General features: G+C 46.4%; 1 protein-coding gene across 8 annotated transcripts in view; it reads right to left on the minus strand.

Moving 5' to 3' along the window:
- Positions 1-25,142, minus strand: part of EHMT1 (euchromatic histone lysine methyltransferase 1) — a 133,558-nt gene that overhangs the window by 57,444 nt on the left and 50,972 nt on the right. For 6 of the 8 annotated variants that reach the window (XM_067308865.1, XM_067308867.1, XM_067308862.1 and 3 more), the window contains exon 2: positions 9,964-10,051. In XM_067308865.1, the coding sequence (XP_067164966.1) occupies positions 9,964-10,009 (46 nt within the window). In that variant the 5' untranslated portion in view covers positions 10,010-10,051. Of the gene's footprint in view, positions 1-9,963; positions 10,052-14,627; positions 14,756-16,483; positions 16,625-25,142 lie in introns of those variants that run through there. The other 2 variants (XM_067308863.1, XM_067308864.1) reach the window with 2 other exon arrangements.

Genomic DNA, 25,142 nt, shown 5'->3' on the forward strand with positions numbered 1-25,142 from the left:
TCTGTTCCCCCCCACACCAATAAATTTGTCCCATCAGAGATTTCAGACCCAAGATGAAAGAATCCAAATATGAACTTCACATGTACTTGCAGAAATGTTTCCAACAAGACAAACTAGCAGCTCCCCAGGCAACCAGAAGTGATAACAACTCACTGGCACGTTCGGTAGAATGATTAAATCAACCTGCTGTTAGGGATTCCTTGTATTGTTTTCCTTCCAGAGGCCAGACAGATATGAAAAGCATCAGAAAATGTATCAGCTAAAGCTTTGTCCAAGTGGGCTGTCAAAGCAGGTAGGACTGATTTATAACCAGCTCGAATCAAAGTCACTTTGGCCATGATTATTCCGAAGGGCCTGGAGTCAAACCAGAGGCCAGCTTTCCAGGTCAGGCCAGCACAGCGGGTAACTGCACCTCGCTGCACACGGCTTTGAAGCCTGAACACGCGAGGAAAATTTTAAAAAATCTGAATGCCTCTGCTGATCTGGCAAAACCTGGTGCAAGTCTAAAGCACACCGAGGAACCAAGATCCAGGACGTCGAATTCGATATCCCTGGGCTAGTGCTTCACAGCTTAGCTCTGCCAGGCTGGCAGGGGCCGCAGAGCACAGGCAGCTGAAAGCCAACACCAGGCACGGCCGGCTGAGTCCGGAGGAGGAGCATGGCCCAGCCCTTGGCAACTGCTGCTCCTCAGAAAGCAGCAAATTCCCTTACCATCTTGTGACAAGGATCAGTGGCAACTGGAGGGGAAAAAAAGAAAGAAAAAAACCCACTATTTGAGGTTCTGCCTCCCCCCTGCTTTTAATGTGTTCATTCAGGCAATCTTTGCTTATGACTGGGTTAAGCTCTAAGATCTATTTTGATACTGATTTATGCAGAGAGAGCACTCACAGATACAGTCTCTAAAACCAACGCTTTCAAGCACCTGAAACTGTAGTATTCCCCAAACCTCCTGCTTTTTTGGTGCTCATCTGGGATTTAAAGAAAAACATTTCCAACATCAAATTCGAAGCCACCTTAGAGCTGGGCAATACACCTAGAATCACACAAGAGACCTCAGGAGATCATCTAATCCAACCTCCTGCCCTAAGCACAGTCAGTGTTCAATTCAAACCAGGCTGGTCTCGAAAACCTCCGACGATGGAGACTGCACAACCTCTCTGGACAACCTGCTGCAATGCTCAACTTGTTCCACCCTCGTCCTGACCATAAATGACAAGCGGAGTCTCAACACGGCCTCTCAAAACTCTGTCCCTTATTTCAAACCAAAAGCCACAGAGGTTGGGTGCTCAGCAACTTATTGGAAAGCGTCTTCAAAACCTGACGATGAATCATAACTCTTCCCTAGAGTCCACCTCTGACAGTTTTTCCTGATGAGGAACTTGCATTAAGCAGACCGTTCCTTCCCAAGCCAAGGCCGCCAAGCTGGCGATTGCCTCCCATGCGGGCACTGCCAGCTCAGACCAGGCAGAGTCGAGTAACTTTTAAAAAGAGCTCATCAATGTCTGCAGGAGGGCAGAGGCAAAAACCACACTTCAGTTAGGCAGTTTCATGGGTATCCAAGCATGATTCAAAGTCAGCAATTCCATCTGCTGCCATCTCACACCACCCAGACCACTTTCTGTGTACTGAGAGCTCTGATAAGAGGCACAAGGGTTTGTTTTTAAAAGCAGTGATTCTCGCTAGGAGAAAACAAAGTGCTACCAGGTGGTTTGGTTTTTTTTTTCATTGTTATTTAACTATTTGAGAAATCTTGGGCAGGGGAGAACGCAACAAACGGTCATACACTTCTTCTTTCAACCTTTATTTTTCTCGTTCTACCTTTGGTATCTTTAAAAGACCATGTTATGACCTTTAAAAAATGATTTCAGCAAAGGTAGCACTGGAAGAAAACAAAAAATGGGATCACTCATCACTGATGGAGGTTTCACTAGCCACATGGCAGAATGAGGCCTTCAATATTAGTTGATTTAAATGCTGTGCACTCCCACTAGAGCAGTCAAGTAACTTCAGTGGCTGGTTATTAGATAAATGCAATAAGCAGGGGGCAGGAACTGTTCTACCTGCCATAAAAGCAACCAAAACAAGGTAAATTAGAGCATTGCATAACTGCATTACTCCAAAAAGCATAAGGACTCTATGAAAAATCGATGAGGCTGAAATTAAAATCCCACATACAGTTTTTCGCCCACTCTTATTAAGTGTGCAAAATGCAGCCTGATTGTCTATGGAAGTGCCATCAATCCCTATAAACATGCACCAAACTTCCAAATCTGTATTACTAGAAATTTTACAAAACAGAGAAATAAAATTTCATAGTCCCTAACATTGCACAGAACTGTAGAACTTGACAACAGCTTTCAGGGGTAACATTTTGACTTGACAGGATTATGCACCCACTGTGTCCTGCTGTAAATGACTGCACAAGCTGCATGGCAAAGCAAGGTCCTAAAGCTTCTGGCTCCAAATCACATTCGATTCCAACCCAGACCATCAGTGCCCATCTGCTTGCTGCCATTCGGTGGCTGAGCAAAATGCACTGCAAGGTCTCACAACTTGGTTTCTAACATACACATGTCCATGTGAGAAAAGCTGCTACTGCAATTGTCATCACTTGGCTTTCTTGCTCAAAAATAAATAAATAAATAATGAAATCAGCAGAGAGGCCAAGGACTGAATGTGAAGAGAGATTAAATCTCTCTCTCTACCTCGGACAAGTGTGAGACATAGTGGGGAACACCATCCCGCAGCTGCTGGGATGGGCTTGTTTGGGGAAAGATCACCTCCATCCTCCTGCTCCCTTCCAGGGGCACTAAAAACTTCATGAATTTATTACTTTGGAAATAAAGTTGTTTTCTACAAACTGAGTTCACGTACAGCACAGAACGTCTGTAAGAAACCCCATAAGCAAACCTAACAATTGCAAGGGTTCAGTCAGGGATGGCTGGGGCCCAGGTCCTACCTGGGGCCCAGGTCCTATCTGAGCAGCTAATTAGAAAGACCTCCCCACTAAGAGCTAGTTTATGTCAGGAGCTACACTGCTTAATATGATGAGGTAACCTAATTAGGCTAGCCTAACCAAAACACCTGATCTGGTGACAGGAATATAGGAATACCAGACTAAACTGCTGGTCCACTCCCTTGCATGCTCTGCCTGTAATTCAGAGCTTCACCTTCATCTAACAGGACATGTTTGCAAGTCTGGCCGCATTCAACAGGTGTCAGGTACATACTTACAATTAGTGCACATTTACGTGCTTTGCTGAACACACACACTTCAACATATATTCGTCTTTTTGCTGAACTAGGGCCTGTAGAAGGGGATGTAAACACAAACCTCAGAGAGGGCAGAACCCTACAATGGATAAATATGGAATAAAACAGCCTATAAAATCTCTTCGATAGCACCGAAGAGTTAAAGAAATGACTTTGTTCCTTACATGATTTTTTTCGTCTTCCCTTTCTCATTATCCAAAAAAGATGTTTCACTGCAAACCTGCTAAAAATATGGCAAATGTATGGCAATGAGTTCCCTGGGTTAATCAGGCACAACATAAACAAAGCACATCCTACAGGCTTCTATTTTTCTTTAAAATGTTGTTCAGTTTAACTGAACGCTTTTCTGCTCTTGTGCTACGAGTGGAAGTGAATAAAAAACCTAAAATCGACAGTTCTCTAAATCTCTACTATTTGACTCTATTTATTTCCTCTCTACGTAGAACAAAGCTAAGTTCCCCCATATTCCCCTCTCCCTCCAACTCTGTCCTTAATCTACGACCATTCTTTCTTTAATTAAAAATGAAAGATATAAACTAATTCCACAGAAGTGTAACCTCAATTACTAGAAGCATCCTAATATTTTCAGTGTTGCCTTCTGCATCCCCTATGCCATATCCACCAATAAAAGCTTGTCACATTATCCATGATGCAGTATGTATCCCTTTCTGAGTATTCAAAATTAATTTAAAATCCAGCAATGTGTATGACTGGTAACATACTCAAGAGATTAATCTTCTGTTATGCTGTCCATTCACCGAGCTATGGAGCTGAACTTCTTACCAAGTTCAAACAAACGTCCATGAACATGTATCTTCCAGTAGTTGGCTACAATTTAATAACACAAGGAATTCAAGACTCAAAATTATGCAGATATGTTATCCCTGCACCTCCCCAAGGCAAAGAATAAAATAATCAGTAATATAGTTAAATCAGCACTCTGAATTAACAACTCACTGAGAGCAACCAAGAGTTCACACCCCTCCCACCTCTCTACAAACAGGCCCCTTGGCATCAGTTTCACTCAGTTTAAGTTTTCTTCTCAATAGTAAAAACATTTATCTAAAATTAAATCAAAATTCCAATGAACCTAACAGAACCTTGACAAAGGAGGGCAGAAGCTAAAACAGCTTGGCTGAGTTTGCTTCACCTCAGTTTAGATGTCTCAAAGACCTCTCAAAAGCTAGTGTCCTTAAGTCACCTTTACAACCAGCAGAGAAAAGACAACAGCTCAAAACCATGATCTGTCTGACTTACTTTAGACCTACATCCATCTTTGGATAAACCCATCACCACCTGGATACATCTACCACGTGTAAGCAGAACTGAGGTGGACAGGCTCAGAATTAGAGAGAGAACTTTATTCCCTAATTTGGATATTTAAAAGAAAAAATGAAACCCACTTCTCTTATCCCAGCCCACATGCCTGTAACGCAGCTTCCCTTCTACCGGCTTTGCCCGCGTTGGATTTCCAGCCCTTCCAGCAGAGGCATGTTTGGCTCTTGTCCTGCTATGGACCTAGTGGGAGCCCTCAGTCAGCCTGCCAAAAACTGCCCTCAAGCCGAAGGCGTACAAGAGATGAACATGGTCCATGCCAGCTATTCTGACTACAGCCAGAGGGAACTGAATTGCCTCTACAGAGATTGAAAGGGATGAGGAACCACCAGAAACTCTTCATACGCAGGAAGCCAGATCAAAGCTCTGCAGTAACTTGGGAATTCCCTGGAAGATAAAACCTTAAAAATATATATTTTTTTAACTCGGAGCTCTGCTCAGGGAGATGAATTAAGAAAAATATGTTAAGTGGTATAAGCCCTCATCCTCCAGGACAAAATCCAACCATCACAAGGTTTGGCAGGCGGGGGGGGGACCCCTACAAGTGAATGCAGAGTCATCTGTGACTTCTACCCATTTTCCCAAACATCTTGGTACTGAGCACTGCTAGAGCCAAGACACCCAACTGTTTGTGTCTTGCAAGACATTTTCTATGTATTTCTGGCATCCTCAAGCACAAAGGATAAGAGCGCTCTGCTTCTTCAGATGAAACATGAGGCAGGCCTTCAGGTGCCGCAAGAGAAATATCACAGCTCTGAACTAAGGATTTGCCTGGTAAGCAAAGAACGAACTTAAATGAAAAGCTTGTGATTTCAAGCACATTTTGAACTGCAGTGCAAGTAAGTACTGCATACATTAACATATACACACGCATTTGACACATTTGTGCCTTAAGTACTTTACAGAGCATCTTTTAAAACAACCACAGATATCAGGCATTTATTCAATACCCAGCTGTCCCGCAGGATAAACTTTTAAAAGGGAGTTACGCAACTGCTTATAATCCTTCTGTCACAACAGCTCCTTCCACCCCTTCCTCTTCGAAGTGGAAAAAGACAATTGTAAAGCAGAGAAAAGCCCAGCTGAAATTAAAAAGATGCTGAAAAGATGTCTGATGAAAGAGTCCAAACTAGTATGAAACAGTAGACTGAGGTTCTGTACTCCATTTCAAAGGAAAGCACCACCGCTATCGTTGAGGCCAAAAATCGGAGTGTTCTGAAGCCAAGAAATGAAGATAATTAAAAGCTTCAGGCCGGAGTTCCTCTCTGGGGGGAGTTACTCATGGTTTCTCTTTTTCTTCCCCACCTCTCCCCCCCACTTTTTTTTTTCTTTTAAATCAGTGGAGGCAGATGAGACCCACCTGAGAACTTGGCCCTGTGTTTCCAAAACGCAAGGGGCAGTGCCGCTGCTCGGGTTGGGGCCCCATGCGCTGCTGGCCTGGGGTACGCAGTCACCAAGTGGGAGACTGCTTCCCACCTACTGCAGGACAGGCCAAAAGGCAACACAGAGGGGAAGAAAAAGAACTTCCGCTTTTAATGCTCAATACTGGGATGAGTCAGGTCAGGTGAATGGGATACATCTAAGATCCCTAAGTGGCTTTTTGCTTTATCGGGTCTCCTGGCTGTCGGTCTCAGCAGGGACTCCAAGCGCTGAGAAAGTCAAGGTGAGGAAATTATTCTTTTTCTCCTTTTAAAGCAGCCGTCTCCACAGCAGGGAACGCAAAGGTTGCAGCCGCTCCACGGAAAGCAGCACTTTCCTCACCCGCCGCAATCTCCTATGTGTAATAAGAGGGGGAGAGGGGAAAAACAAAAAAACAAGAGAGGCCCCTCCAGGAATTTAAAACCTTGACACTCTCTAAAAGCAGTTTTAAGTTTATTTGAGAGCAAATCAACTGCGTGCTTCTAATCAGGTGCTACGGTCCGACACCGTCGCCTTGTAAAATGGCTGCCTCGGGTGAAGTCTCCGCAACGCTGGGCCTAATTGGGAGCTTTGCTATCGACTCCCCTCGCCTGCTCGTTCCTTCTGCCTTTTTATTGGAACTTTCCACCTCTGGGGCTGAGAAACAGAAAAATAAATAAATAAATAGACAGAGGAGCAGTTTGCCTTGAAAGGTCAAGTGAGATGCAGCACCGAGTTGAGAGCTGCGGACACCAGGAGGACAACTAAAATCCCTTGCAATTCTTGTGAGAAACCACTTTTTAATTAGCTTCTCTCCGAGTCAGACCAAATGCAGCATGACCCAATAAAACGTGACAGCACCTTTTTTCCGTTCATCTCTTCCATCCGCCTGCCCCTGTCCCCTCCCCGTCACCGAAGGGAACGATGGACCTCAACTTTTACCCACAAGTAAAACTGCACTGGAACATTTCCCCATGGCTGACAAAACCAGTCGCAGCCACAGCTTTTTTCCTCTCTGTATTGAGCAACTGGAGGCAGAAGGGGACATTAAGTCTAGTGAGCAACTTGCACTGGGCTTTACACAGTCTGGGACTCAATCCCAGAACTAGAAATTAAAGTGCCAGGAACACTTGAAGATCTCATTACTACAGATGTATGTTAAATTCATAGTTTAATTATTTCTCTTCATCAGTGCCAGGATGAAACCAGAAGAGGACGTGCCAACTGACAGTAACAGTGCATTTCTGCAATACCTTTCACTCGAGGAACAAAACAGCAACAAAAAAAGCCCCAAAAACAAAACAGCTGAGCTCTAGTTCCCATGCAGGGACACCTTGCCTCCAGACTGCTCTCTAACAGTATCCAGCTCTCTACTCTGCCCTACCCCGACTGCCTGGGCAGCTCACTGCCTTGTGTACAGCTCCCGAGTTGTCACAAATGAGCACCAGCACACTGAGGACAACCAAGACTGGGCACACATTACCCCAAAACGTCAGGCTGTACACTGGGGCGGTGCAGCTATTGCTTCACAACATCGCCTTCCCTGCAACAGGAGCCGGACCTCCAAAACCAATTCCGGAGGCAGGCAGCAGTCGCAGCAGTGCCAGTTGTGCCTTACGTGCTTGTGGGACAGACCCCCAAAACCTCATTCAAAAAGCTGCCAGCGTCCTCAGTTTCCTATCGCGTCTTGGACACAGAGAAAGCACAAGTCCATACGCAGATGTGTAACTCAAAAGGCCGTTCCCTGAGGCAGCAGCAGAGCTATGGTGATACGTGCTGATATTGTTCAAATGGGGCTCTAATAGCAACCTCGCAAACTCGGAGCAACCTTTCTGAGTCAAAGGAGGGTAAAAAGGGGGTAAACGTAGCAATTCCCTCTTATAAATCACACCTCTAGCCCAAACAGCACCTTTACTCAGGCTTTGGATCTGCAAGCTCAAACCTCGGGGTTTTATATCCTGAGTTCAATATTCACAGATAGCCTGCCAGGGGAATTTTCCCAAAGGGAACAGAATCCAGGACAAACCTAGTTTTGTGTTATAGACAACAGCTCCCATCAAATACAAGATCAGTCTGCTTCGCAGTGGCTCTGCCTAAATCAGAACACAAAAGCACCAGCAGACTTGCATGGATTCTCATCCCCACGTGTGTCCTTCTCTCTAAAGAGAGAACGACTCTTCTAGGAAGCATTAAGAGAAAATCTCAGACTTCAGGATGCTTTACCAAACCCTGCATCTCACCTCCACGCATTGCCTCCATCCCTGATTTCAGGAACGGGGCTTAAAGAAACGATTTCCAAATGCCATCTTGCGAGTCTGTTGTAATGATTTAATGTTCATGCAACACCCAAAAATGTAAATTCCTATGCAAATGCTGAACACTTATTAACAGAGTTTAGGAACATTAACTAATTAAAGCCCTATGACGATGACAGCTGGTTAATGAAGGTCAGCTAACAAGAGTGCACATAGTACAACAATCAAGCAAACCATTGCCTTTTTACACATGTGGTATGTTTAAAAAAAAAAAAAAGATATGATCAGAACATTACCACAAGAATGAAAACTATGCAGTTTAGATTTTAGGACCTTTTTTCCAGCAAAAGAACTGTAAAATAAGCTGAAGTGGTTGAAAGTTGAGCACCTTGAGACTGCTCCTGAACAGCAAGGATTCTCAGCTTCTTTTTGAGACACAGCATTTGCTTTTAGTCAAAACCAGTGATGACACACAGGGCTCTGAAATGTCTCTCTCCCGGCCATCACCTTGGGTTTTTACCCCACTAGACTCTTGACACTTACCTTGAGATCACCCAGAGCTAAACAAACTAAGTTAATATTCCTGATCCGAGCGAGATAATCAAAGCTAGGTCTCTCAAACGTGACCTCCCACAGACATCTCGGACTTCACCTCTGGTTTTCCCAGATGAGAGGCGCGTACGTAACTGGGATCAACAGCAACGCTCACGTGCTTCCAGATAATGCGCAAGCACTGTGGCCAGATATAACAAAGCATTCAATACTTTGCTGGTTCAGAGCTTTACTTTCTAACTGGAGGAGCTTCAAAAAACATAATGCTGGACAGAAGAGAAAGAAAAAGCAAGGCTGTACTCGCACAGGTCTGAATTAAGTCCAAAAGTTTGTTTCTAGCCAACACTAGGTATTTTGATAGGGCAGTTTCGTGCTTTTCTAATGCTCTATTATGGAGAACAGAACAAAAATACACTAAATCCCTGCAGAGCAACGAGAAGTAACTACTCAAGGAATAATGAAGCCTTGAAAAGAAGAGGGGGGGAAAAAAGGAGAAAAAAAAAAGATTAAGGTTGTGGGTTTTTTTCCTAATTCACTGACACTTATTAAGTCCTCAGATTTGCATGCATGCAACTCAGACAACCATGTAGGAAAGACTTCCTCAAATTAACAAGTGCAGTGCATCCTTCCTGCAAAGTAGAAGTAAGCAGAAATAATGCAGAAGCCATGAAGCATCCCATAACGGCATGATGTGCAGAGTATCTCCCCCACACCGGCCATCCTGGAGCAATTGGTGCCTGTTCTGGAGCAACAAAGAAACTCACAGGAAAATAGAAAGTCAAGTTTAATAGAGGGAGGAAAAGGGCTAGGTCATCATGTGTTGGGGATCAGAGTTCAGTTAAAACCAGTCATACAAAGGAAGTTCAAAGTAACTAGAGTCTCCTTTATAGCCACACCAAAGCAGAAGTGAAAATCAGATATAATTCTTCAGGTGGGTGGAGAGGGATGGACTGAAAAGCAAGTTTGCATCTTTGGGGGGAGAAGCCCTGCTCAGCATGAACACAGGAGAACGGTGCTGCTCCTGTAACGGGCGCACATCTGAGACCCTCAGGGGACAGAGCACATCTTCAGTCCCCTGATTTCGCTCCCAGCTGCGTCACATGCCGACCCCACTGGCAAGGTCTGGCCCTCAACCGAAGCAGGTGCTCACCTTCCTCTTTATTGTTGGTGATGTCTTTCAGCAGCTCCGTCTTCATGCAGGCGTCTTTCCTTGTCTCTCCCTTACTCAGCACTGTTCGCTAGAGGTGGGGGGAGGAGGGACAGGGAAAAAATATCAGCATTTAGCTCAACGTTCATGTACACATTGCATTTAAAACAAGACACAATCGGGGACAAATCCTGTTTACATCATGGGCAAACTTCATTCTGCGAAATAACTCTGCCAGGAAACTGCCACCAAGGCACAGGTCAAAGATAAAAGATTCAAAGGCTTGCCACCGCTGACAGCCCACCTCCTCCGAGAAGCAGAGGAGTCTGGATTTGCACGCAGGGTTGAGATTTCAGATCTCTTTGGTCAAGATGCAGCCAGACATTTTTTCCACATGTAAAGAGTTTGGGAATCCAGCTGAGCACGTCGGTATAAGCACGGATTAAAACGGTCATAAAAGGCATCCCAAGGACATGACCCTCGCTCCCCCCAAACCTCGGAGGTCTCGGGGGGGCGGGGAGGGCTTTTCATCCGCCACACTTCTCCTTGCATGACATACATCAACGTTAACAGGCCCAAGTACGCTTCTATTTTTGTAGCTTGTTCTGATGTGATTTACAAAATGCAAACCATCAGCCCAGGTGAGCTGGAGCTAACTCATCCTTCACGTTTATTAAAGTTAAGGAGTTCTATTTTGCATCCTAAATCAAGGGTTTTTTTCCCTTTTTTCCTCTTTTTCTTGAAAAAGCGAACACCTGCTCATCTCTTCTGCCTTTCACACACTTGGAATCATGTTGCTGTATCAGGTTTGCAGCCTTAATACCTTTTTTTTGGGGGGGTGGGGAGGAGGCAGACAAAAAGCTAACAGAAAAAAAAAAACACAAAAGAACGAAGAAAGGTATTAAAAACCCCAAACACACAAGAGGAGTCCTTTGACACAGCTCTGCGTTCAAGGAGACAAGCTCCTCTGAAAGGTAAACATGGCGACTGCCTCGCAAAGCCGCCTTGTAATCAGGCGAGCAGCGAAGCCGGCCTTCGGGGCCGGGGAAAGGCCGGGCGAAGGCTTCGCTGCCTGCTGCGCGCGGCCCAGGCGGGGAACGCGCCTAGGTCAAGCCAACTGTTGTAGGCCAACGCGGAGAGCAGATGGTGCCTGCAGCCATGCAAATCAAATGGTCTAAAGCGCGCTGAGTGATAAAGAAGAAGGGGAAAGAAAACCCTGCCCATCTCCCATAAAGCGAGCAAAAGAGATAAGGAATATATACGCAGCCCGGCGTATCGGCCTCGAAAGCGTTTGTCGGCAAACAAGGATGGGCAGCCTGCCCTTCCCCGCAGCAGCTGCCTTGGAAGCCTCTGAAGCTAACAGGGGAGATGATCTTTGGGGTCGCTGTTACCAGCCGCTGGGTAACTTTTGTTTCCATGTGAACTCGGCTGCACAGCTGAGGTCCCACAGCACGGGGGCTTCCTTTTTCTGCATTGCAACGCCTGCCCCCCTCCGGGCCATGGGGAGACCCACCAGCAGCAGCCTGAGTTACCAGCTGCAGGCCACCAGCCACCGGGGCGATTGCAGGACCACCGTGTCCTGCACCGCAGCTAAGCGCTGTTATCTGTAAAGCAACCCACAGCTGATGGATAGGTGGCAACTTCAGGGAACGTGGCTTGGTCCAAGTTTCTTGGAAACCTCCCCCCAGCACGTGCCAGATTCCCCCATGGGGAGCTAAGGGCACCTTGAAGGACTGTTCCTCAAATAAGCAACAAGGATGTTCTAGGTGGCTACGTGCCCCTCAGTGAGTGCAAGTAAACGCCAAATATATCCAGGCTAGAAGACTCTCATCAAGAGGAAACTCAGACGCTAAATACACAACCTTCAGATTTTAAGACAGACACAAAAAAATCTTAAGCATCTGAAACCCCAGCTCAGCCAACCGATCAGACAGCCTGAAACAAAACAAACTTCCAGCAGATGCTGGCTCACAATTTCCATCACGAAATGATCATAAAATGCAGCCTAAAGTTTGAACACAGATCAACTTTCTCCTTTTTTTTTTTTTTTTTTGGCTAAGCCAATAAGACATATCCCTGGTGCAAACCTGTAGATGTAAAAGCTACTTCTCCCCTACCCAGATCTTTTGTAAACAGGGATAATTTCATTTTTCTTATGAACTTATCCTGGTGTAAGACTAATGCAAACTGCACCTATTCAAGCACACAGACTCAGGGGTTCTTACTCATGGGGAATGAATCCCCATGCCCTCGCTACAGACACTGCCATAAAATAAAGAGCCTCAGTTCATCAGACAGGGACCAGTTTGTTTTCCCAACTTTTGTTACAACAAGTAAAGGCCTTGATACTCCCTCCATTAAACCGATTCCAGCCAAAAGCCTCAGGTTTTCAAATCTGCCACTTTTACTCATCTGATGCTACTTTTGATTTTTTCTTTATTTCACAGGTGGCACCCCCGCTCCACAAATTATTCACGCTCTCCCTTGCGCAGCGACATGGCTGCTGCTCGAACGATGAGGCCTGCAGAAAAGCCACCGCTGGAGCCCTGAAGCCAAACAGCCCACCGCAGCCTAACGAACACACTCCTCACCGCCTGTAATTAGCAGGGGCACAGAGCTGCCCAGGATCCTGGCCAGCAAACAGGAGCTTTCTAAGCAGGATTTCCAACGCTCCGAGAGGCTAGACAGCACCTCTTCTTCATGCGCGAGTAAAAGCATCGGTGCCGAAGCAGAGCTAACCTAGGTTGCTGCTGGCCAGCTCTCGTGGTCCCCGTTTCAGAACCACATCCAAACGGCCCACATTAGCGGCACCGCTTTCGCTCCTTGCTCCAAAACAAACAACAACTCAACAGCAAGGTAGGAAACACTACAGTGCACCTTCAGCCCTGTGCAGAGGGGGGAAAAAAAAGAAAAAGGAAAGAAAAAGAAAAAGACGACTGTGAGTTCTGAAGCATTTTTATCCAAAGGGAGGCTACGCCAGGAAGCTGCTGCAAAGCATTCGAAGCCTCTTCCCCATAGCACCAGCAGGTAGGCGGCTCTCCCCCTTCTTGGTCTATCCCGAGCCAGATGCATCAAGTTCATGGCAAACGTCTGCAGGCTGAGGAGAGGATTCAGAGGCAGAGCCCTGCACGCTCCACGCCACCACCACCACCACCACCACCACCACCACCCACGCGCTGCAGGGCGCGGGAGCCGAGCTGCCCATTCATTTCCACCCAGAGCGCAACATCCACCCAAACAAGTTAGCAGCAACTTTGTTGCAAGTGTCAATACCTCCATTTTTTTTTTCCTCCCCTTAAATTCAAAGCAAACTTCCCTTTTTGCTCACACTCCACCATGCCCCAATCTGCCGGCTCCTGATTGGCAGAGAAATCTTATACCCACCCTCCTAGCAGAGAAATGTCTGTTCTTACAGCAGTCCCAACAAAAGCCAACTGCCAAGCACAGGCTGCTTCACAATAAGAGTCTCGCACTCTCCTCTTTTTTTTTCCCCCTCTTTCCTGCAGCCGTCCGCCTCCATTCCACTGCCTACAACAGACTGATTATTAATCTTCAATCACTGGAGAGCCTCCACAAAGATTATGTGCCACAACCAGTGAAGCATTATTTCCCCCCCCCTTTTATTTTTAGATTTCCAGGGAAAGAAAAATTACTGCATCTTCAGAAAGACTGATTAGGTCTTTGCAAGGGCTTTAAAAGCCATGAGGATCCAAGGAGAGAAGCTAGCGCTGTTTTAATTTTTCCTCTCCACCTCTGTTTACAAGAAAGCAGGTTTCCTTGCCGACTTTCAGGTCTTAGGAGGGGATGGAAGACAGTTCAGAACGTCCAAGGACAGGGTCTGCAGCATTTCCAAACCGACAACTAGAAACTACAGGGGTGCCTTTAAAACAACAACAACAATCAACAGCAACAAAACCACCCCCCTAAAGCAACACCAACAAAAAAAAAAAAAGAGAGAGCAAAGCTGGAAAACACAGAAAGAACCTTCTCAGCCTCCTCCTTGGAATTTTCCTTAGCCATCCGGGTGCCCTTCGCAGCAAGTTGGTCCAAACAGGCTTTATAGGAAAAGACAATACATGCATAGCAAAACTTCAACATATTGTAGCTTACCAAGCCCAAGAGACCAGTTAGTTACATCATGAACCAGAGTTCTTTAAAGGCAGACAAGGAAAGGATCGGAGGTTTGATGTGCTAAGATGTCTACCTTCACCAGGTTCTTTTTTTTTTTTTTTGGTTTAAAAAAAAAAAAAACAACTGTCTAGGAACCTGAGACTTTGCAGCAACATTATTCTAATTTGAGATATTCAGTTAAAACAGGTCAATCTAAAAGAGGATTGGGGTAGGAAACAAGCAGGAGGGACTGACCCTTCTCCAACTCGGCTGCACACTGGAGAAAATTCTGTTCTTTAACATTCAGGGCACTAGCTGCATCAACACATCTGTCTGCAGACTAGGAAAGACTGACAGAGGAATGATCCTGAATGGCCTGCAAAGCCTACAGCCAGAAGGTTCACCCTCGATGGCTGCAGAACCCCTCTACGGGAAACCGCGAGCGCGCCTCTCCCCACGAGCCCTTCATGCACACACCCCAACACCGGCTTTCCTCACAGACCAAATTCTTAGGCAAAGCTCTAGCAAGCACTTCAACAAAGCAGTATTTCACCTACTGTGCAAGGCGGCGGCGAGGTATGCAATATGTACTGTAGCAAGAAAGAGAGGCAAAGCTCTTAATAAATGATGCAACTCCAGCAGCAGCAGATTCTCATTCACTCTCATTTTTTCCTCCCTTTTTCTCCTAAAAAAAAAAGAAAGATCAACTTTCTCATAATAACCTTTGGCTTAGGGAGAAGATAAACATGTTGCAGCTAATTATACATGAAATAATGATTAAGGAAGCGCTTCTGGATAGACAGCGTTTCTTTTGTAGGCATGTGAAGAGTGCTAATTTCAGATTTTTGCACTACTCCGGTCCTGCTGTCCATGTGCAAGGTCTGGGATTACTGCTCATGGGGAGACGCTGACCAAGGGTCTGTCATTAGAAGCAGCAGAATCATTTGATTTGGAGAGGGAGAGAAATGTAACCATCAAGGTACCTGGCCTACAAAGCAGTCACCACTCTCAAGGCTCCTTTTTTTGGCTAAGGCCACTTCCTTATAAGCCTCTTGCAATCATGTGAACAGGGAATTTCAGCCACAGCTCGTAACAATCACTCCTTGCAATCTGAAGTTTGTCCTCAAATCAAAGCAGACCTGCAATTCTTTTGTTTCCTGAATTCCTTACATCCAGACTCTTCCTTCCCTCCTGAAAGGACAGAAACCTTTCCTTCTCTAAGTCAATGACATTCTCCTACTCCAGCTGTACAAATTAACTTCCAAAGCAGGGGAAGGGTAGAAACAAGGTGCAAGTCCCTGCATGCAAAAGCCAGGAACAGACAGACACGTGCATGAAACATAACAGGACTTAAAATGACTTTTTTCTAACGCTGCACAGTTCATTATGGTGTTCAGGCAAAGGGGGGGTTTGCAACCACCGGCTATCTGAGCCTGCGCTCCATGCAGTTTCTCTAAAGGTGAGACCAATCTACCAAACTACTTACACGACTGCAACCCATAGCGTGGAGGCAGCTTTACTTTTTCGCTGCCTCCACACTGGGAAGCGCTGTACCAATTTAACTGTGTCCCAGCAGAGTTAAAGCCAGTACAACCTGTATGTGCAGACAAGTGTAAATCCAGAGCAGACAAAGGCATCTCCTCCTTCCACTGCTGAGGTTAACAAGAAGGACTGGCACATTATTCACAGCTGCTGCCTGCCTTCTCCTGACACTGGGGGAGGGGGGGGAAGAAAACCCTAAAATGGAGAGGAAGATTCTGCCTGGTAACCCACCATCATCTGTAGCAAAAGCAAACCAGCCATTTTAGAAACACCAAGTCCCCATGAAGGCTTAACAGGAATAATAATAATAATAAAAAAAAAAAAGTAGCATGAAGAAGTGTCCAAAGCGAGCAGGTTGTGGCAGCCCAGGGCACGCAAAGGAGGCCGACGGAGAAGGGAGAAGCCTGGGGCGCAGTCCTCCCGGGGCGCGCGCTCAGGTGCCTCTTCGACCTGCGAGGTCCTCCTCTTCCTCCCTCCCCCAAGCCGTCATATCCAGCCGAGAAGCTCCCTCTCCCTGCCCCTGCTCCTCCGAACGATCCCAGGAGAGCAGGGCGCGCTGCACGTTTCCAACTTCGAAAGCCACGTTGGGGCCGAACATGAGGAAAAGACAAGGCGCGCGCCAAAACACGCTCTCTCCCCCAAGCCCAACGGAGTGCTTGGGGCTTTCTTGGGACGTAGGAGACCTCACGCAGGTATCACACCCTCTTCGCACAACACTTTGTGTTACCTGCAACCAAGCTAGATGAGAGGCCAGCAGCAATACATCGACGCCTGCAAGCTGGAAAGCGGACAGGGAGAGGAGGAAAAAAAAAAAGAAAAAAAAAAGATTGCAATCTAGGGCCTGTCTCTAATAACTACAGAAAAACCTCACCAAGACTTTACTCTTCTCAAAAGTGATAAAGCGACACGGCACTGCTCAGTAGCCGAAGTCCTAAAGGTAGGAGATCCTCAGAATCTCTCCTCCATGGCCTACAGGCTTAGTCCCAGAAGTGTTTTTTCTGCTCTGTCATTAGTGTGGAGCCTGGTCTTTTCCTTCAATCCCAAGAATTGCACTGAATTAGATCATCTTGCTCTGATCACCTCCCCCTACAGGCTGCTCCTGAGCATGCTCAGCTCGGCCTTGCACTGCCATTTCATAACTGCATTGTTTACAGACACACAGTGACCTGCCATTTTTTGACAGTAAAATAGAAGCTGGTATTTGTAGCACTAGTGCCTCTTGCAGCCGCGGCTAATTCGCAGCCCTGCTCCGAGCAAGTCTCTCGTTACAACGGGGACGCAGTCAACTTCGCCGCTTGCAAGAAAAATCCAATTTGGAGGAGAAAATGACAAAGTCTGGAAACCAGCAGATTGTGACACTGTGGGGTTGGTTGGGGGCTTTTTTTTTGGATTTAGGTCAAAATCCACCTGCTCAAAAAAATGCAATGTGGCAGGAACAAGTTAACCCTTTTTGGGGGGAAGGGGGGGCGTGGGAAGGGAAGGTATCACAAACTTCAATGAAAAATGCCAGCCATGATTTCAGCTCCTTCGAATCACCACCGTGCTTCGATGTCACCTAAAAATATAATATGCAGCCCAGTCTGCCATCCTGTGTCAAGCCTTCCTCTGAAAAAGAAAGGGTTGGGAATATGGTATTTTCCTTGAATAAACAAGTTGGCTTAGTCCCAGCACATACAGTTTTCTCCTTTAAATGCAAACCAGAGTATTTTTGCAGGCACACAGGGAAATGAGGAGAGGAGGAGGGGAAAAGTTCCTCATTTAACACCAAGAGCTCCATGCAAAGCCTTGCAAGGTTGCTCCGAGTCCCTCTGTATTCCACTTCTCTCCCCTTCTGTGCTTATCATCCTTTGCAGGTGAAAGCAGCTTTGAGTTATGAAGGAGAGAAAATGCCAGAAGAGCTGGAGGTTTCCTCATCCTTGGAACAAGGACAATTTGTTAAAAGCTTCCTTTGCGAGAGGCGTTCTCCTGCTCAGACACAGTATGGCAGCATTACGGGGAACACGCTCGCGTGTCAGATCTTCTTAACCCCCACCGGCTCTGCCCTTCTCCACCATTTCTACCATGCTTCCCCCCCACCTCCACCCTTATGATGGAATTGGAAGAGAAAAAACAAAAAAAATTACCTGGTCTGGGGGAAGAAGGCTGTTAGTTTGGATCCCAGAATATTTTATTTAAAAAATAAATAAATAAAAGCTTGTTGTACATTTTTTTCCTAATATTATTATTTTTATTTTTTTTAAACACATTCCAATTAGCTTATACAGTGTGCGAGCTTCGCTCCTGCTGCTTTACCGGCTACTGTAAATCCTGGCGTGCCGCGCTGTATGCTGACTGTCTTCCCACTCTGCCCCCCGCCACAACCAACTCAATGCAGCCATCATACAGCAAATCGAAACAGTTCGTACTTCACAGAACAGCCCCAATGTGCCAGACCAAGAAGTTCGAATAGGAAGAGGGGAGGGGAGGAGTGAAGGGGAGAATGAATCCGTAAACGAACGAAGGGAACAGGACACAAGGGGAGAGATCACGTTACGACGTCCAGGTTCCCCTCTCCAAACAGGGGTGGGTTTCAAAACTCTTAAATTCATGGTAGCCAAAAAAAAAACAAAAAAACACACACCTCTGAAAATGGTAGTTAAGGGTTATAAATTCGAGATTTGCTTCTAAATAACTGCCACTGCGTTTCACTGCAGGAGCATATGGTCCTTCAAGCCTCAAGAGCAGTTAATGCACGCTGCCAGAGCCCCAAGTCTTTAGCCTGAACTGAAAAGCAAGATAATTCCCTCCGTCCAGGTTGACAGCAGTCTCTGCAGCGATTCCTTGACCTCTCTAAGATCCAGGAAGAGGAAAAGGAGCAAGAAGATTTTAAAGGGGGGAAAAAAAAAAAAAAAAAAAAAGAGGAGAGACGAGCAACAACAACAACAAAAAAGCACCAGGAATCAAATCGTCCCTCCCCCAAACGTCCACACCAGCTGGCCATGATAGCGAAGCTCCTTAAATGTCCTTGTTTACCTGAATGAAATAGTTCCCTGCCATTGTACAAAAAAGCACATGATCCTTTTTCATTAGGAGATGGCACCGCGCGGGAGAGGTCACACTGGCGTTGGCACCGCCGCGGCATACCAGTGTAACGAGATACAGCTTCAAATGCCGGGCCAAGGAGGAAAAGCACTGACGGAGCAGGGCAGCCGCAGCCCCGGCGCTCCCGCTCGGCCGGACACCCGCACGCGGCCGGGCTCTCGTGCGGCGGGCCTGATCCCGCGCCGCCACGGCCGAGCCGCCCCGCCACCAGGCCCGGGAGCCGGCGGGCGCTTGTTTTTGTAAGCGGGGGGCCTCACCGCCAGAAACATTCCCCGTTCGCGGGCCCAGCTGCGAGGGCCAGCGCTTCTTAACAGGGGCCGGGGTGATTTTTAAGCCCGTGAGGTGTCCTAAAACATGTCCCATGTCCCTCCGGCACGAGCAAGGCACAGCAGCGAGGGATGCAGCTCCGAGGAGCCGTTTGCTAGCCAGTCATTTGCTTGGGAAGAGGAAAAATAACTTTGAAGGGAAGTACAACAGCACTGCTTTTTTTCACATGCGACTGCCAAGGAGAGGCAAAGGAAGCGTCTGCCTGGGCTAGGAAATACTCGCAGTTATTTTCAATGGCTGGCTGAGGCCCTTTGCACTGGAGTTAAAGTAACATAAAAGTCAGTTTAGCATGCAGAGTTAAAAAATAAAAATAAAATAAGACCCAAAGGCCCAAATTTAGGGCTATTAACCCTTGCTGAAAAGCAACATGGCATTTCTAACCTTACACTTGCCTCTTCCCTCCAAAAAGTAGGTCAGGCATTTCAGCATCATTTTGCAAATGCTCTCAGAAGGAATTTCAGGCAGCAGTAAGTGACTCTTTAGCATTTTAGGCAGCCTCTCGCACAAGCATCATCATGGTCACCATATTCTGCACAAGCACTTGTTAGCACCCCAAAGCGTTGTCTCAGCAATTTTTTTGGTTGCTTGTTTGCTTAGCCTTCGTTAAAATCCAAACACATTTTTTGCTGGACAGGAGCTCATCAGCCAACATTTCAAGGCCTTTGCTCTTCACTTTTAAAAAGAAAATCTCCTGTTTATCTCCTTATGACTTCTTTTGATGTATTTGCCTTTAATACGCATTTACTAGATGACAAATAATGAGCGTATTTATAGGCTCCTGGAGACATGATAGATATTTAGATTAGATATCACAGACTCTCCTCTAAGCTCCCTAGCCTTTTAAAGGGTATCTTCACATTTCAACCGTCATTTAAAAATTTAATATATAGGTATATATGGTAGTTTTAAGGGCTTTCCTCAAACCCAGCAAGCGACAGAGTTTAGGCCTGCGTTTTGCATGCTGGCAGGGGGTGCCAGGAGCACCCACAGGTCCGGGAACCTGAGAGCCTTAAGAGACAACAACGGAGGTCAAGAACAGGGTGTACGCTCCAAGTCAGACCGGTCGCTGTAGCAGGCATCACAGCTGGGTGCATATAACACAAACTAATAATAATTACAATAATAATATTAATAATAATAAAGAACATGGCAGGGCCAGGGGTATGAATTTTAGGCAACCTTTTAAAAAATTGCTGACATGGGCCTTCTGCCATGAAATCAACTACGGACATTTCATTTTAATCAGCTGCTCTCTTGGATTGCAGGCTGCTTGGAAAATAGGTAAATAAAACCCCCAAACAAACAAACAAAAAACCCAAACCACCAGCCCCAAAAAAGAGCCCTTCTTCCTGATAAAATCAGGTTCACTCTTCCCTCCACCCTAAAAACTAAACAGTAGGCTTGCTTGACATAACTGAAGGCTGTCAAAATTGTTTCTAGCAAGCAGGTGAAATGTGTCCACAGGCCCTCTCCTTTCCTTTCAAAGTTCAGTCTTCGAACAGCTTAAAGACCCCAGGGTTTTCTCTTCCTGCTTATAAGAAATGGAAGCAGGGAGGGTTCCTGGTAGAACCAAATATTCAAAAGACTTCATGCTTAAAAAAAAAAGGCAAAAAAAAAAAATCCAGACAAACCTCCACACCCTCCCCAACACAGAAGACAAATAAAAGACTGACTTAAAGCGTGGAAATACAGCCCAAGCTTCCCCAGAGACAGATAATTTCAGATTCAGAACTATGTACAAGTCCATTGAGCAAAACAAAGTAACACTAATAACAACACAAAAGATCAGAGAAGTCAAAGTCTGAAAAGCAACTGCGCCTGTCCAGGTTATTCTGCAAATCACTTCTTCAAAAGATGCCCCAACACACTACCCTGCATGCTGCATCAATATGCAATACCCACATTTCTGCTGTGCTGTTCTCTCTTGCATAGGGCAAAAAATAAATAAAAAAATCCAGCCATGATTATCTTAACTGTCTTCCTCCTCTCAGAGGTTTCTCCTTTCCTACCTGACAACAGTCTGTCTGCGGCCACAACCTGAGGGAATCTGCTATTTATGACATATGGAACATGGACACTACAAGTTACTGTACCTGCAGACATCTGTGGTCTTCTTTTGATGAAGACTCAAAGAGTTGCATATTCCAGATCCTCATGAACAGTGATTCAGTTTCTGCTCATGTGATAAAAGCTCCCTCTACAGAGTGAGCATGCCCAGTGGAGACCATTTCACTGTTCACTCCAAGCTGCAGCCATTTCACAGAGAACCTGCAGGCTTAAGGGCTTCCATTGGAGCAACTATTATCTAAGGCATCGCGGGGATACTCGGTCCGCCTGGTGCAATGCACAGTTAATAAAGATAATCTGTCAACAGTCTGACCTAGTGCCAGGCCTAAAACTGATCACTAGCCTGCAAAAGCCTTTTAAAACCAGGTAATAATGTGTTCTGTTTCAGTGGCCTCCAAGAGTAGCCCTTGCCTACAAAAAAAGAAAAGGGGAAAGAAAGAGAGAGGGATGCTGCACAATAGCATTTAAGTTTGAGGGCACCCCTGTGCTAATTATATTTTGCTTAATAAAGCGCCCGACCTTTGAATAGTGGGATAAATGCACGCAGGTTAAACTGGTTAAGTGCACAGTGTCCAACTGAAAGTGAATTTGAGATCTGATATGCTGAGCTGAAGGGGTGCTATTTTTCACTTCAGGGATTTATAATATAACATGACCTGATACAACCAACCTTAAAAGCATATCGCAAATACAATCATTAAAACGAAAAAAACAAAATAACAATGAACTGATAGCACACTACTAGGTGCAGTAGTTCTGAGCTCAGCCTATGTCAAACCATAAGATACAGCTGGCCCAGCCAGCAAGAGCAAAGAAGAAATTTTAGCTTCAAAATAAAAGTAGTTTGTCTCTGTTCCATTTAACAATTAAGCACAAACTCTTGGCAACCTCCGTATCTGCTAAAGCTCCCAGTAAAACTGCCTGAGCAACTTGCAGGAACATCTGTAAGCAGAGATCGGCTGGAATGGATTCAAATGCACAAATGACATTTATCACAATGCAAAAGTCCGAGGGTTTCTCCGTGTTTAATATTTCTCTGGAGAACCTCCCACAGGAGAAGGGGGAGGGGAGCAGAGCACGGAGGAGAAGAGAAGAGGGAAGAAGGAAGAGGAAATCTGAACTGGACTGTAGTCCCACCCGTCTGCTCTTGACCAAAGCAAAAACAATTCTCCCCAAAACAGGAGCATGGAAGACAGTTCTCCTTAAGCTGAAAGGTTAAAACGAACCCTGGCGCCGTGCGTTGCCTCTCAATGGCCCGAGAGGAGGAGGAGGAGGAGGGGGAGGGAAAAGGAACAGCCTGCACCGGCAGGGGGGAAAAAAAGCCATAAAAATCCATAGCGAGGTTTTGAGGAGCCCAGTGATTTTATTTGCCTTGCACGTGGCATGAGAAGCAGGCGTTCAAAATTCAAGGCTTCAGCACGAGCATGAAGCCTTCTCTCCTCCACCCATCCCCTCCTCTCCTTTACTAAAGCCTCACCAGCGTATGCCATGCTGCTACGTTATCCCAAACCAGAAACACCATCAAGCCACGTTTTCTACAGGCCGAGCATTTATTTCACCACCCTGTCTACGTGCACTTGCAAAGTGGCAAGAGTTAAAAGAGCAAAAGAACCGTCTATGGGACTGCCTCAGCTAAAATGACATTATTTTGCTCTGAACACTTTGGAGAAGTTTCACTACTAAACAGTTAAAACACACAAGGCTACAGTGATCAGACTAAAACTCATAAGGGAAGAATATTTGAGGTGACAGAATAAAGCCAGGACCTCTCTTCCACCCACTGTTTTTCTGCTTGATGTCAATCTAAGTAATAATATATATAATGAGATTTTTCTGGCCTTTATAAAAATCACTAAAAGTTGTAGAGGTAACTCATTTAAGACAAACCCCCAAAAGCCCAAAATAAAAACAACAAAACCTGACTACACCGGCAGAAGTTGTGTTATCCACTGCATCAAGAGATTACTGTAGTTCAAACCAAAGATGGCTTTAAAACAGTTGAAGCATTACCCTCACTGCGCAGCACAAAATTACCAAGCTTTCACCAAAAATACAGAAACAAAGATATTAACAAACGCAGAGTCACTGAACTAATCCAGTCCACGTCCATTTTCAGACCGAGATAAAGCAGCGATCCAAACGCACGCCATGGGGTTCGCTCCTTCTGCCTACTCCTGAACGCAGCACTCCCTATTGCAGCTCAACCCTGGAAATGTTTTTACTGGTGAGGGTGAAATACACTGAGAACAGGAGACATTTCTTGTCTTGGAAAGCACTAAGCCCTGGTTAAAAAAAATAAAATAAAATAAAATAAAAAAGCAGGATACTGCGGATGCTTCCGCAATCAAGTCAAGCAAAGCGATTGATTAGCACCTCACAGGAGCTCTGCACAGGGACGCGCTCAGAGTGGAGGCTGCTTGTGTGGTAGTACCGAGGAAACAGCCGAGTTCCTAAATTTACGGCAGCCAAAAAGAAACAGAAGCTTCCAGACAGCCTCTGCAGCATTACACATGCTGCCCACGGCATGGCGCCGCCTTTCAGAGGCCGTGTCCTGAAGCGGCCCCGCCACCCGCAGGGGGTCCGCGGTGGCAAAGGGCCCCCCTGCGCCCAAGGCCGGCCCCAGCGGCACCGGCTCCCCGCCACCTCGCCCGGCCTCCTCCAGGCCTGTGCGCAGGGTGGCCGGGCTCCCTCCGCGGCCCGGCGCCCGGGGAAGGCCACGCCGGCGCTGCCATTTCCTCCCCGCCCTGCAGCCATTTTGTGGCGGTCAGACGCTGCAAGGGCGCCGGCGCGGGGCAAGGAAAGGAGCCCTGCTCTGCCCCTGCCGCCCGCCGGCCGCGCGAAGCCAAAAGCTGACAGAGCAGGAGGCCTGAGCAATTCAGCCGCTCGGGGACGTCACCTAGGTAGCACCGAGCTGAGCCCGTGCCCCGCTCCCGGAAAATGAAATCCTTCTCCAAAATGGCTGAGGTGGATTTTCTTTCCTTCGCAGTTGAGTAAAATCACAACGAGCCTCTGCCCCGCGAAGTTTTTATTTAACTCTCCAGCAATCTCACCACCAAACTGTCTCTGCTGCGGACTGTCTGGCGAGAGACAGTGTAGCACTCGCTTTTTTCCAAAAACATGCTCTACCGGGGACCATAAAACTACAAGATATTTTTAAACTCCGGGCTCTCTGGCCTCAGCTCTATAATTCAAGGCTTGAAAATCCTTTCCAAAATCTCACATTTTAAAGAGGAAGACAGCAGAACAACCACCTTCCTTCACAAAGGACACGGGGCTCCTAAGGGCTTTTGCTTAATTACACCATTACGGCCGTCATTTTCACAGCTCCCTTACAGGGGAAACGCAAGTGGGAGGGAAGGGGAGATGTGTCTTCTACAGGAGGAACAGCATTCAGCTCTCCAAAATACAGGACTTCCTCTTATTTCCATCAAGCCCTCGCTTCTGCCCCTAGACCCGCTCGAAGCCGAGGCTCCCTTTTGGCCTCCTCTGAATCGCGTGCAAAACCACGATGGACCAGGCCGCTGCGGGTGAAGCGCCTTTGCAGACAAGCACCGCTGCTGGAAAGCCCCATGCGCTCTGCCATTGCTAGGAGCTACTCCTCAGCGCGGCTGCAAGCTCTCAAAAGGGCCCCTTCCCTCCTCAGAGACTATTCTGGACGCATCCTAAACCAAACACCCAGCCCTGGGGGTACTCTGAGCGCCCGCCGTGTCCTCCAAGAGCGCTGAAACCTCCGCTTCGCCCCTTACAGGCTCCAGCAGCAGTTTTGAAGGAGCAGTCAGTCATTAATGCATGCTTCTGGAATTACAGTTTTCTCCACCTTTTGAAACCTGTTTTCTTCTCTCCAAAGGTTTCAAGCCACCTCCCTCCCTCCCCCCATTTCCTCAGCAAAGCTTAAAACTGTTTTTAGTTAATAGGAAACATAAAATGTTCCCTGGGACACTGCGTTGAGGACATCACAAACACACACACACACAAAAAAAAACCAAACCAAAAAAACTGATGCTGTTGTGACAGATGTTGAGATGTAAGCTCTCTGGAAGATGTTGCTATGTTTT

Source organism: Apteryx mantelli, chromosome 21 (genome assembly GCF_036417845.1).
Source record: "Apteryx mantelli isolate bAptMan1 chromosome 21, bAptMan1.hap1, whole genome shotgun sequence".
Taxonomy (NCBI): domain Eukaryota; kingdom Metazoa; phylum Chordata; class Aves; order Apterygiformes; family Apterygidae; genus Apteryx; species Apteryx mantelli.